General features: G+C 35.2%; 1 protein-coding gene across 1 annotated transcript; it reads left to right on the top strand.

Moving 5' to 3' along the window:
- The first annotated feature begins 5350 nt into the window (after positions 1 to 5350).
- Positions 5351 to 7661, top strand: LOC136227861 (small ribosomal subunit protein eS10z-like). Its single transcript, XM_066016629.1, has 5 exons — positions 5351 to 5494; positions 5778 to 5826; positions 6200 to 6479; positions 6690 to 6822; positions 7345 to 7661. Exons 1-5 carry the CDS (start codon positions 5492 to 5494, stop codon positions 7420 to 7422), a joined length of 543 nt encoding a protein of 180 aa, XP_065872701.1. The 5' UTR covers positions 5351 to 5491; the 3' UTR covers positions 7423 to 7661.
- Positions 7662 to 14499: the final 6838 nt, after the last annotated feature.

Here is a 14499-nt window from a genome sequence, read left to right as displayed (position 1 = left end):
ATCATTGATTAGTAATTTGCTCATGTTTAACGGGTTTAGGATACAGACAAGTAAAACCGCGTGACAATAAGATATTAATCTAGAAATCTTTAGTTTGTTGTTATTGTGGGAATAATAACGAACTAAAGACTAGCATGTGCCTTGGTTGTGATGATGTTTCACTGGTTATATACATTCAATGTCATACCAAGGGAATAAGCTCTCGATGATCTAGTAACAATGACATATGTTGTTCTCATGTAATGCTTAAAGATGAGTCCTTATATCCAAAGTCACTATGGGATTTAAATAAGACACAACATGCTTTTGTTATCATCTAATGAGCCAGTAAATTGGTGTCAAGTATGAGTTAGCTAGGTATGTTGTAAATCATGTTGAGGGACCGTGAGTGAAGTGCGGGGATAACCACTTTCCTACGAGAGAGCATATATCACCGACCACTTGATTAGTGAAGCTGAGAAATGTGTGGTCACACCCAAATGAAGCAATTAGATATTGCTTGTTCGAATTTATCAGTTCCATAGGAGTTCAAGAAATGCTCGAGCATCAGATGAGGGTGACATGACTGTGCCTCATGTCGGACTTGATATCGCATAACAAAGGATCACTTGAGATTACGACTAGGTTATCAATTTAGATACAAAAGATAACTATCTAAGTTAGGTAGTCATAATAGCTTGCTAGAGTGCATCGATTGCTTGTCAGATGGAACTCGACTTCAGTCAAACTAACAATATTAGATAGACATATACGATCACATACTTTAAAATAGACTAATTGGAATTAGGTTTCTTAGGATAGCTTAAAATACATACAATACTTATATGTATATAATTATATGAGAATCAGTTAAGTGGATCCAGATGAACAAGAGATTACAATAGGATTGGAATCAAATTCAACCCAAATCCAATTGATAAATAAAAGAGTAAATTTGTCTAATTAGAAATTACGTTTTAATATTTAAAATATAATACTCAGATAATAAATATATATAGTCAAATTAGAATTGGATTTAACCTATATTTTAAGGAGGAAATATAATCTATTTTGGAAATATGGTTTATGCACGCAACAATTGAATTTTCCCTAATCCTATCCCTTAATGTGCCCCCTCTGTCCAAATTCATTCACGTTCGTTCGTTTCAAGATTGGATAGCACAAATGTTATGGCTTAAAGCACTTTTTGACCCTTGACCTATCCAAAATTTATGTATTTGACATCTGACATATTATTTGGTCATATTTGGCCATAACCTATCAAATTAGATAAAATCCAACTCATATTGAATGAAAAATTAACTGTGTTGGAAAATTAACAGCAGTAACCAATACAAAAATGACACATGACACATAAATAAACTTAATTTTCACTCTATCGGTACACTAGAAAAAGTTTTTAGGGTTTTTTTACTGTGTAAAATAGTTACTTTTGTCATCTCTAGTTGAAAATTAATTTTATTTATGTGTCATGTGTGGTTTTTGTGTTGGTGACTGCTCTTAATTTTCCAAGAAAGTTAATTTTCCATTCAATATGGGTTGAATTTTACCTAATTTGATAGGTCAGGGGCCAAATGTGACCAAATAATAGATCAGAGGCCAAATGCACAAATTTTGGATAGGTCAAGGGCCAAAAAGTGCTTTAAGCCCAAATGTTATTTCTAGATCGTGTCTATGCGTGTGTGGTGTGTAGATCTGTCAATAGATCGGGCCTAGTAGACTTTTATATGGAAATACTCATTCCAAATTTAGCACAGCCCAGTCCACTATTAATTTAGACGGGATTGGGCTGGACTGGATTCATGCTTAAAAATCAAATCACAAATCCAGTCCATACAAGTCCACCTAAAAAAATATACATAAATTTTAATTATAAAAAATAAAATTTTTACTTAAAAATAAATATTTAATTATAAATATATGATTTTTTAATTAATATTAATAAGGCGGACAGGGCTGGATCGGCCCGTGCTATTTTCATTAATCCCAAGTCTGCTAAAAAAATAGATGGGCTATAGCAGACCTAGGCCGGGCTGGTCAATTATCAATTTTCATTGTCCAAACTCAGACCAATAAATATATAGGCAGACCAGACAGATATCCAGATCCGTGGACAGATCTAGTAATGTGGAGAAGCCCAACCTTTGTAGCTTTCTATCTGGGTAAATTTCATCAATGGTGTACAACCTTTGTCCCATTTCACACTTTGGTGTACAACCTTCAATTTGTCTCACTAATATGTACGAACTTATAGGTGACCTCCCACTTTGGTGTACAGCAGGTAAAAATGACATGTTTGACCGGTCAACTTTAAGTCAACGTGCCACATCAGCATTTTTCATCATATTCATTAATAAAATTGAGACCCACAAATTATAAAAAAATTAATTTTATCTATTTCTCTTTTTACCCCTCATACCTCAATGTCTTCAACTTCTTTTCTTCCCTCTATTTCTTTCTCTCTCTAACTACTTTCAAATCCTTTGCAATTTGCACTCCATGGAATTTTCTTCTTTAAATTTAAACCAATTTTCTTATTCAATTGCGATTTTTTGTCTTCAAATTTTTGTTGGTTTTCTTCATCAATATTCTGTCTATTCCTTTATGATTTTGTTCTTCAATACTGTGTATCTTCCCTTGCAATTGTCTTCTTCAAATTTCAATTGGTTTCTTGTGATTTTCTTCAATTTTCATCTGGTGATTTACGATTTTCTTCTTCAATTTATATTCTAATGAGGATTTGGGTCATTGTTGTTGTGATTTTAAAAGCTGATTGAATGAAATCTAATTACAATTTTAACTTGGAACTAATAATTCTTATTGTGGAGAGGAGCTTTCGTGAATATTCTAAACTTGATGAAACATGAAAATAGTCCTTGGTATATTAAGAGCTTGCAAACTTTATAGAATTTTATTCAACTATCACTTCATCTTCTTCAGATGTGAGCTACTAACGCAGGTATACTCCTTCTACCAACTCTCATTTTAATTTCTTGATTTCCATGCTTTTCGTCGTTTAATTAATAAGCTCAGTTCGTACTATGACTTTTCAACTTGTTTGTTTTGGAGATCTGAACTGAGGAGGTTTGTTTTTCTCTCCTCCTTGGAAGAGTGTCTGATTTGCAAAACATGATCTTCACTATATTCAACACGACCTTTCGAGAATCAAAAGGAAGCTTTTCAAAGAACATCCAAAGATAGAGAGATGTGAGCTAGAGAGAGAAAGGGAAAGATATTAGGAGGAGTGAGGTTGATTTTAGAGAGAAAGGTGGAGTTGGAAATTAAAAAAAGGAAGGGAAGAAGAAGAAGGGTATAAAAGTAATTTCATGTTAGGTGGGTCAATTTTTAACTTTTTAACTGGTCAAATAGGTCATTTTTACTTGATATACACCAAAGTGGGAGGTCACCTATAAGTTCGTGCATATTAGTGAGACAAACTGAAGGTTAGTGTGAAATGGAGTAAAGGTTGTACACCATTGATGAAATTTACCCCTTTCTATCTCTAGGTAATTAAATTTCTAATACTTTAAGATATTTGATCCATGGAAAAATGGTTTTTTACATTAAATTTTGGCTTTTTACCTATTTAATCCGCAGTAGAAATTCCATCAACTGAACTATTCACTTTGTCATCTAAGTTAAACCATAAAGTAATCTCTATCAATGAGAATGAGTCTTTATCTTCGTGCAAAGTAATTAAATTTCCTATACTCTAATCTACATACTTGATCCTATGAAGCACCGACTCGGTACGAACACGGATACGGACACGGCAAACGGCATTTTTAGAAAATATGAGATACGGGTGCGGCGAGACACGACAAATTCTATATATATTAGATGTAAAATATATAAAAAAAAACTTGCTAAATCACAAAACAAATCGAAGAAGAAAGAGAAAGAAGCTCTAAGCGTTTATAATCGCGATACACAGATGAAAATTAGATATAGTTTAAGTTTTTTTTTTGTCAAATTTTGCAATTGAACCATAGGTTTTAAAAGATTTAAAAAAAACCCTAAACTTTTACATATTTTCACCATTAGCTGAGTCCCCGTCGTGTCTCCCTGAGTCCCTGCCATGTCCCGCCGAGTCCCTACTGTGTCACTGCTGAGTCCCATCCGTGTCTCATGTCCCCGTCGAGTCCCGGCGAGTCCCCGAGTCCGACGAATTCGACACGGCCACGACGACCCCGGAAAAGAGTCGGTGCTTCATAGTTTTGATCTATGTGAAAATGGTTTTTCTATATTAAATTTTGTTTTCCACCTATTTAAATCCGCATTAGAAATCCCACCTATTCACTACTTTGCCATCCAAATTTTATACTATAAAGTAATATCTAAGGGGGCGTTTGGTTTGGGGGTTTCAGGAAAGGATAAGGGAAAGAGGAGACTTCATTCCCTTTGTTGGTGTTTGTTTTGTTAATTCTCCCTTTGCCTTTTTTTAGTTTTGGGTTTACCCCTAACTCCTCTAACTCATTCCCCACTTTCCCCTAAGGTTTTCTATTCCATTTCCCCTCTCTTTCTAACCTACACTCCTTATAAAATTCTACTTTACTCCCTATTTTATTTTTTATTTTTATTTTTGTATCTATATTTTTTTATTTTTACATTTCTTTATCTTTGGATTAATTTTATTTTTGTTATATATTTTTAATTTTTTTACTCAAAAAATATTTTTTTGACTAAATTTTACTTTTTTTATTTTTGTTTAATCCTTATATTTTTTTATTTATATTTTTTATCACTAGATTAATTTCACTTTTGATCCTTATAATTATTTATTTTTACCTTTTTATCCTGAAAAATAATTTTAACCAAATTTTTTTCTTTTATCACATTATTCAGTTTTAATATTTATTTTTAATTATTTTAAAATAATTATTTTCTTTTTAAATATAATATTTATGCATTATTAATTTTAACTTTTATAAACTTTATATTATTATCAATAAGGGTAGCAAGTGAGTGACGTTTTGGATTGTTTGGGATTATATATGAAGTTATTTCACGTTTTATGGAAACTATAATAAAAAAGTTGATTTTTTTTATTATATATGAAGTTAAAAAAAATAGTTTTGATTCCCTATTTGAACCAAACATCCACAAAGGGAATGGGGTGGAATTGTATTCCCTTTTCTAAACATATTCAAACACATAGGGGTATGAATGCTCATTCCTTTCATTTCCTTTAGTTTCCCTTTTTTGATTCCTTTTCCCTTGCCCCATGTGAACCAAACGCCCCCTAATTATAACTTCTATGTAGAAAGCTCTTTAGAAAAATAAATGACGGGCTTTGGGCCTAAACGTGCTTAAGGACATGAAACAGGCCCAGAAATGGAAGCCCAACTAGGGTACAGAGTGCCTATGAAACGAATGTATACAAATAAGTAGGGTTTTTCTGCTGCTAGCGATAGGAGTTTCTCAAGTTAACAGTGTTCGATTCATTGCCGCTCCTCATCGCAGCTTCTGAATATCTTCTTTTCCGGCGAAAATGGTGCATCTCTCTCTCTCTCTTTACCCTCATTTATTTTTTGATATGGTAATTTGTTTGGATTCTATTTGGTTGCTGGCAATCTTCAAGAAAACAAAGTAGTAGAAGAATAAATGTCTTATGTGATTTTAATCCTTCCTTTGTGGCTCCTTGAAGGGGAGAGGAGCTTAAGTCTTAGCATTGGTATATTTATATTCAGGGACCGAATGGATTTCGACATTGTTTTCAGATGTAGTCAATCTCACAATTAAGAACTAGGTTGATTTTTATTTATTTATTGTTTCAGATCATCTCCGAGAAGAACCGCCGAGAAATCTCCAAGTACCTCTTTCAAGGTATTTCTCGTCTAATGATTCCTTATCTATGAACAATTGTGTGCTTGTTAGGTTAAATATTTCGAAATTCTCAATATTGTTTGGTTAGAAACCACTAAACCAGGAATTTTGTTTTACTCAAAGACCTCAACTTTTTTTTTTTTTGTTTTATATGTAATGGGAGGAGTGCATATGCTTGGCAGTCATCTGATTTGAATCATTTAGTGTATTATATGTTTTACCGTCTACATTCACAAATTCTTGCAGTTTCTTATGTTTACTTTGGCTTGTAATTGCTTATTTCTAGCTCATAGTGTGCATTATGTAGGTTAGTATGGTAATGTATGTGTTTTCCTTTGTCCTGAGTGTGATATATCCTTTTTGCTCTTTGTAGAGGGAGTATGTTTTGCAAAGAAAGATTACAATCTTGCAAAGCACCCAAATATCGATGTGCCGAACTTGCAAGTTATTAAGCTGATGCAGAGCTTCAAGTCAAAGGAGTATGTTCGTGAAACCTTCGCATGGATGCACTACTACTGGTACCTTACGAACGATGGTATTGAGTTCCTGCGAACTTATCTCAATTTACCATCTGAAATCGTGCCTGCTACATTGAAGAAACAGAACAAGCCTCTTGGTAGGCCGATGGGAGGCCCACCTGGCGATCGCCCACGGTACAATACCTCCTAATTTTCCATTCCATTTTTTTCTTCCCGTGATTTTGTTTTTCTACAAGTAGCACTTTGCAGTTTCTTTTTTTAGTTCTTCCCTTCATGATTTAATGTGAATCATCATGTATACTTTTTGTTTAAAGTTTGGTGCACCTCATTTCCGTAATAAACCCTGATCAACCCTTGATTTATTGCTGTGATCTTTTAATTTAGTGGCCCTTCTCGCTTTGATGGAGAGAGGAGATTTGGTGGTGATCGAGATGGATACCGTGGAGGACCCCGAGGAGCTGGTGGTGACTTTGGCGACAAGGGTGGAGCTCCTGCTGATTACAGGCCTACATATGGGGTAATTGAATAATACATTTTTCTTTCCCTCTTTCTCATTCCTGAAAAATGTTTGTCAATTAAGTATGCTATTTAGTTTGTTCTTTTTGGTTTATGTTCTATATTGATGCATTGATGAAAATATATGTATCCAAAAACTAGAAACAGAGAGTACTGTTGCTGCTAGAATTTATTTTTATTTTGTTTCCATATAGACTTGCTTGAAGGATTAAGCAATTCTGTCGTTATTTTTGGCTCTTGTTATTGATTTTGTGTCATTTTATGTGTACTTTTTGTCAATTTGTGTCATTTATGTGTAATTTTCGCCAATGTGTACTTTAACTTGTTTGCAATATCTCCATGTGGTTTTTGAGTTGCAAACCCCTGATTTGGATTCATTAAAATGTTATAAAATGATTGGATCACATAGAAATATGCATTACTCTCTAGTGTTTGATCACGCTGCATATGAAAATCAATGTTACACTTGTGTTTGAGCTTAAAAACTGAACTTTCATTGATGTTCCTTTTTCTGAAAATGCAGGGTAGCGGTGGAAGGCCTGGCTTCGGGCGTGGTGCTGGTGCTTTTGGTGCAGGGCCTGCTAGCTCGAATCTCCCTTGAGCAGAAGAACGTTGTTTTTGCAACATTTACAAGGAATGTGTTGTTTGCTGCTATTTGAGGATTAATACAATTGTGGCCAATAGATGTAGATTTTAGTGTGGAAGGGACGTTGATGGATATTCGTTTCAAATTTTGATGTCCTTTTGAGCTGAAATTCTGGATTTTCGTCATCTCTCGTGTTGTGCACTGATATTATCTAAATTCTTCTAATCATCTCTGCCAAATTTTATGATTCATAAGGGGAACTAATGCATATCGCCATATGACCTTTAGAAAATTGACATTTGTCTAGTTGATCTTATGCTTTCTTAGGAGTTACAAAAAAATTGACAAGTTTGCCATGCTCGGCCATTTTATTGAGCTCCACAACCAATTATTTGCAATCTTCAGTATTGTGGCCTCCGCTCATGTGGAACTCACAATACATGTCATTGCGATGTTGTCCAGATGATTTCAGCTTTGGCGGATATTGAATGTGCTGTCTGTTCTGCTATACCAAATAAATGATCTCTTTCTTAGGAGCATTCAAAGGAGCAAAGCTTTGGCTTGTATGTTCCCTCTACCTTCGGCGGTCCTTTCCCTTGTCGCCTTTGGCCTCAAACTCTTTCAATATGGTAAAAAAAAGTATACACACGAGGGCGTTTGATGCTGTGGTTGTCTTTAAGGCCTTGTGAATTTTTTTTATATGCGCAGTAGGGTCAGTTGTACCATTATAGTCCTTCAATGTGGGGTACTTAAATCCGTAAGGCATTGACTTCTCTATAATTTCTGCACAAAGAGGTGTATCTACATCTATAGTATCCGCTATATCCGAATCGATCTTGGCATCAACCATTGCATTTCGAAGTTCTCCGAATGAGGTCGTACACGTCATCTTTTAGGGATGTTGTATTGTCCTCCCTAGGCTTTGGGATCAGATATGGTATTCCATTTATTAATATATCTTGGCCTCGAAGGTTTGTAATGATTGGCTTCATAATGTTGAAAGAGTGATTTAGTAGAATTGTGACGAAGACCTTTCCGTATCTTAGGAGATCTAGACTCATTGAGACAGTGAGGATACCTAGGAGATGTCTATGAGTGATGATGCTTTTGACGTGTAGGACTGAATATCTTGTCCTTTGATCACCCCATGTTGGCATCATGTTGAGATTCTTTTGACCGATCTCCCTTTACAGGGTAAGTGCGGACGATATGATGTCAGATAGAATAGACAACGGTGTCATTCCTATCTACCTGTTTGTTAGCTCCATTGCCTCTCGAAGCTCTGTTTATACAACCTCCATCTACACGACATGTTCAGCTCATAGAACATTCATAGACTCTTGGGTGGAATCTATATTTTGTATAAGTTTCTTCATGATTTCATGCATCAATCTGTGTTGTTCATGGTCCAAAGATCCCATACATTCCTCAATTTTTTGATCTAACATTGAGGTATAAGTATGAGGTCCTAACAAATTGTCTTGCATCAACAGATTGAAAGCTTGTTGAATGATAGGTTGCATAATACAATTGCTCATCTGAGTCACAGTGCACTTCGATCCACGCTTACCGCACCACTTGATGTCGTCAAACTCCACTGTAAGCTTGATATCACTCTTAACACATGAAATGAGATTAGAAAATGGTCAAAGGAGGGGCCGAAGTACGACGTCCTTGCTCTGATGCTTAAGTAAGTAAAAATACTAAAATTTCGTAACTTTCAGTCTAGTATAGTGATGAAGAAGTTGTATGTACCCTATGACATTAAAATGTCTATTTGTAAGAGTTGAGAGGGGCAACATATATTTTAATAGGTCTCCACGTGATAATGTTTTAATGGCTTGCATATCTCTGGTACTTGTTATGTCTGTTTCCTCATTCGATAAGTTACCGCGTAATATGGGAAACAAGAACGTATATTTTAGTTTTTAGCTTCCTAATTGGGACACATATTGACAGTTATACCTTTTGAAGGAATGTTCCTCATTGATCCACTTGTATCTATTTTTCAATATGTTATCAATTATATATATATTTGGATAAATATCACAGGTAACAGTCTTTTTTTTTTTTCCTAACCATTGGGATAATGATAAAAAATCATTAACTACATAAACCTAACTTTCATTAACCATATCAAATGGATTGGTTTTAATAATTTAAAAATCAATAAATTCGGTTAGATTTAAAAGATATCTTATTAAACCGGTTAACCGAACCCACCTTAATTTTAAGTATTAGTTGAAATTTAAAACCAATTACCATAAATATAAAATGATATGGATTTGGATTAGGATTAGGATTAAAGACACATATTTGTTGATCTGCAGCTTTCTATCTATAAAGAAATCCAACCTTTTTAATTGAAATCAAATAAAAATAAAGGAAATGTTATAAAAATAAATATTGTGGTTTGGTGTATTTAAAAATAGAAACAGTGGTATCAAGTTTCCAAATTTAATTATTCTATCAAAAATTATTGTCGTAACTTTTATTTTGAAAGAGAACGATTTGGAACAATAAAAAAATGATTTTGCAAATTATTCAAAATACAAGGTCTGATTTTATAAATTAACTAAATTACAAATATTGTTTAATTGAAAATTTGATAGTAATTTAGTTAATTTATAAAAATATAAATAAAGAGAAACTATAAAATTTTCAATTAAACAATATTTATAATTTAGTTAATTTGAAAAAATAAGAGTTTGTTAATATTCTTCTTTATTTATATTTTTAGAAATTAACTAAATTACATATTTTTACTGTAAACAATATTAGTAATTTAGTTAATTTGTAAAAGTATAATTATTTGTTTTTTTATTGAATAGTTAATTTGTAATATTTCAAATCCAGTAATGAATTGTTTTTTTTTTATCAACAAAGCAAAGAAGGATTCATAACTGGATTCGAACTCGAATTTAAGATCTCTAGATTAAATGTCACACCCGACCTTAAACGACCTCAATCGGCATCGGACGATAGAAAGATCATAATCAATACTTAGGAGTCTCCAATTTATCCAAATATCATTATATTACAATTGCAATACCAACGTTCTAATCATAATTCTAACAATAAACAGCCAACTTCCAAACCTTGCCTAATCGGTCGGTAACATTCTCTATATCCTGTACTTAACATGGCTACATATATATCTTTATAAAGGGATTTAATCAAAACCTTCTCAAATATACTCAAAACTTAACGTTTCATCAAACCATTTCATAATCAAATAAATTTTTTTATCAAACCAACTTGTAATCAAATAAATGTTTTATCAAACCAACTCGTAATCAATCAAACGTAATTATATCAAAATCAATCATGACCGAAAACATAATTCAAATGAACTTAAAACATTGTATCCATCATCGAGTTTTGAAAAAATCAAAAAAACGGTGGGAAAACGGTTCAGGAACGATGAAAATGATGAAAAGCAAAGAAAAAAAATAAACCAAAGATGATCTGCCAATGCTTTTGGATATATATCCAAATCTAGAAAATATCCAGTTTGATCCTCCATCTTTCTATAATCTTTTAAAAATTATCCTAACTTTTAATTTACACATAAAAACATCAAATTAACTCCAAACTTTTCCATAGCACCAAATTAACTTCATACACCTAATAATTATAATATATATTAATATCAAAATATAAATTTTAGAAATTTAGACACGACCGTGACATTAAACCACTCAAATCAATTTTAATTAGTTTTTTTTTTAGAACAATCTTAATTAGTTTTAGTTCTTCTTTATTAGTCCTTGTATTAAGCTTCTTTTCCTAATTAATTCAAAGATTTTTATTGTTGATAAAAAAGGAAAAATACATTTTTGTTTATTTGGGGATTAGGTTTTTTTTCTGTAATTATAGACTATTTGTGTACCAACTATGGGTAAGTGCGGTTCAATACAATTCGCGATTAGAAAATCTTCAAAATTGTATTAATAAAGTTAATGGTATAATTTGATTTGGTTCTAAAAAATGTTAGCGGTTCAATCCGGTTTTGAATTTTTTTTTGTTATCTAGTAGAATCTCCAACAAACAATTCGGTTTGATCCTAAGAAATTATATAAATTACACTCATATCCATTGAACTTTATCCATTTTAATATTGTAGCCACTGAACTTCAATTCTTAACGGTATGTCCACTTACAATTTTTTAACACCGGTGACCACTCAACTTTAACTAACTCCTCAAAATAACCGTTAACGACCTCAATATGAAAATATTTAAAAATTAAAGGTGTTCAGAACGATATTTACCATGAAAACGTATTTTTTATTTTCCAAAATCACATTTTTTAGAACTTCCCCTCTCTAAAAATTCACTCTCTTTTTTAACCAAACAACACCTAAATGACCTCCAAAATGAAAATTTTAAACAATTAAAGTTCATTATAATATCATTAAATCTTCATAAAAAGATTATTTTGAAACCTTCAACAGTCATTTTAATGCTTTGAATGACTACCAATGTTTAAAAGTGTTAAGATTAGTAACTATACCGTTAAAAATTGAAATTCAATGACCATGATAACTAGCCGAATTTGATTGGATGATCTTCGTAATAATATCCTGCAAAACAAAACCGGAGACAAGATCTCCGGGCAAACTCTCCGACGATCAAGTCAGTTTTTATCCAGAATTTAGTAGATTGATAATCATATAGAGGAAAAAATGTCAAAATGTACCTCTCTCCTAGCTTCCTTATTCCTTTTATAAGCACCCGTAACCGCCCTCGGCGGTTACTCTTCCTGTGCCACGTCCTCCACGTAGTCATGTACGTGGTCTGAGTGGGTGGTTTTGGTGCTTTATTAGGACTTCGGGCGGTTAGCCCTTCCCTTTATTAAAAGCCCGTTCAACTGGAATCATGGGCTTAAGTTATCGTGGGTTGGGCCCGTGTCTTGGATTTGACCCATTTGGCATCATGAAACATCATATGCCTCCCCCCTGGTTTGGTAAGAGCCCTTTTAGGGTCTTTTTAAGGCAACTCTTCATCTTCGCCTGGGTATTTGAAATTTGGGGGTTTTAACCAGTAGCTTTTTCGTTTTCTGCCATTTCCTCTCTAGCATCAACCCTCTTATCTTCGTTCTTCTCCGCGTTTTTTCGCACATGTAAGTTTCTCCTTCTGTAACTCCTTCGACCATTTCTTTTTTATCTCTGTTCGTTTCCTTTACCAATATGTCGAACCCTGAACTTGACTTCACACCCTTCGATGAAAATTACATTCGCGAGGTGTCTCACGAGGTTGATGAGGTTTCAACTAGCTCTCCTAGGTCTGACTCTCATCTCGTCGAGTTTCTCCGTCTGGCGAATACGACTGATGAGGGCCTAGGTTTCGACCCTAGGAAATTAATTCCACCACCTATCCCAACTCCCCGCTTATTACCGAAGAAGGATAGGTCAGGAAGCTTAGTTTGCCGCGAGACGATTGATGACTTGCAGGAGCAGTACCCCTGGCTTCAAGGTCTGGAAACAAGCATTCCCGGGGAAAATAGAGGTCCCGGCGACTTCCCAAAGGGGCATTTTACCATTTTTGTCGCCCAAATTATTTGCGGTTTCACGTATCCGCTGGCGGATGAGATTGCTTCTGTCCTGGATGGTTATGGAATCGCACCCGGACAACTGCACCCCAATGGATGGGCCGACTTGATCCTGGATAAGTTTTTGGCGGATTGTCTAGAGGTCCCCTTCTCGCTCAAGATCTTTTCCAAGCTTCACCACTTCAAAAGTTCGGGGGAGTATTTTACCTTCATCCGACAGAGCGGTTACTACGGTTTTGACGAGAAGTCGAACAAAATCCGCGAGTGGGACAGGTCTTATTTCTTCATCAAGTTTAATGAAGAGAATCCAAATTTTCTTCACCGATGGGGTCGGCCTAATGTAAAGAGTTTGAATTTTGGTTACCCGAGCAAGGAAGAATCCGCCATTATAAAATTCTTGAAGAACACTCCCCCTTTCATATGGATCCGCCATTATAAAATTCTTGAAGAACACTCCCCCTTTCATATGGACGTATGATCAGGCGTTCCATATGTTAAGGGGTCGAGTGGCGATTGCTTATCGCGAGGGAGATCATGTTGTCTATATCCCTTATCGCGTTTTCGTACAAGGTATTATTGGTTTATTTCCCTTTTGATGAATCCTTTTGACCCTTTGCAGGGGTGACCCTTTATCCCAACTCGCTGCAGATCGAGAGGCGAAAGCTTTGGCGAGGAGGAAGAAACGATTGGCGGAAGCAACCTCTTCCGCAGGGGCGAATCCATCTGTGGGGGCGTCTCCTTCTGCCGAGGCGGCTTGTACTGCAATTGTTTCCATGCCAACGGACCCTGCTTCCGAGGGCCTGACATTAAATCGGAAACGGAAGAACAATGCGGATGCAGAGTCTTCCCGCCCTAAGAAGAAAAACACTTCTGCGATCTTGCTTGTCGGTGGTACGCCTGTATCCTCCCCATCCAAGGAAAAGTACTGCGCTCCCATCCACGAGGTATTATAATTTGCTTTCTACTCTCGTTTTCTTTTACTTTCCGCCTCATCATATCCTCCTGACCCTTTTCCTTACGCATTCGCAGCCAATCCCTGATTTGAGCAAATGGTGGACTAGAACCTTTGGTATGGCTGTAAGCTTTTCCTGTAAGGACATTGTTTCTTCTATAGGCAATGTCCTTGGACGACTCCCATCCGCTTCTCGTATCCGTGAGAAGGTGCCGCTTCCGACTGCCATGGAGGGTATTGAGAAGCGTGCCATAGAGGTATACTGTTTTTCATTCACGTTCTATCTTTCAAATATACACCCTCCTTTGCGCTCCCATTCATGTGCCGCCTGATGTGCAGATTATCAATTTTGCTGAGGGTGCCCTTTGTAGGGATGCTGAGAGGGCGAGAGAGCTGGAAAACCTTGGTACCAATTTGGCGACGCAGAAGTCGCTCCTTGATGATGCCCAAGGCAAGGTAAAGTTCCTCGAGGATACCTGTCAGAAAGCTGTCAGCGAGAGGGAGGAAGCTCTTAAGTTACTCCAGGCTAAGTCCCATGAGCTTCAGAAGGCCATTGATAATCTGAACTCGGCCAACGAAGCTTTGGA

Source organism: Euphorbia lathyris, chromosome 4, assembly GCF_963576675.1.
Source record: "Euphorbia lathyris chromosome 4, ddEupLath1.1, whole genome shotgun sequence".
NCBI lineage: Eukaryota > Viridiplantae > Streptophyta > Magnoliopsida > Malpighiales > Euphorbiaceae > Euphorbia > Euphorbia lathyris.
This window is presented reverse-complemented; position numbering and strand designations above follow the sequence as displayed.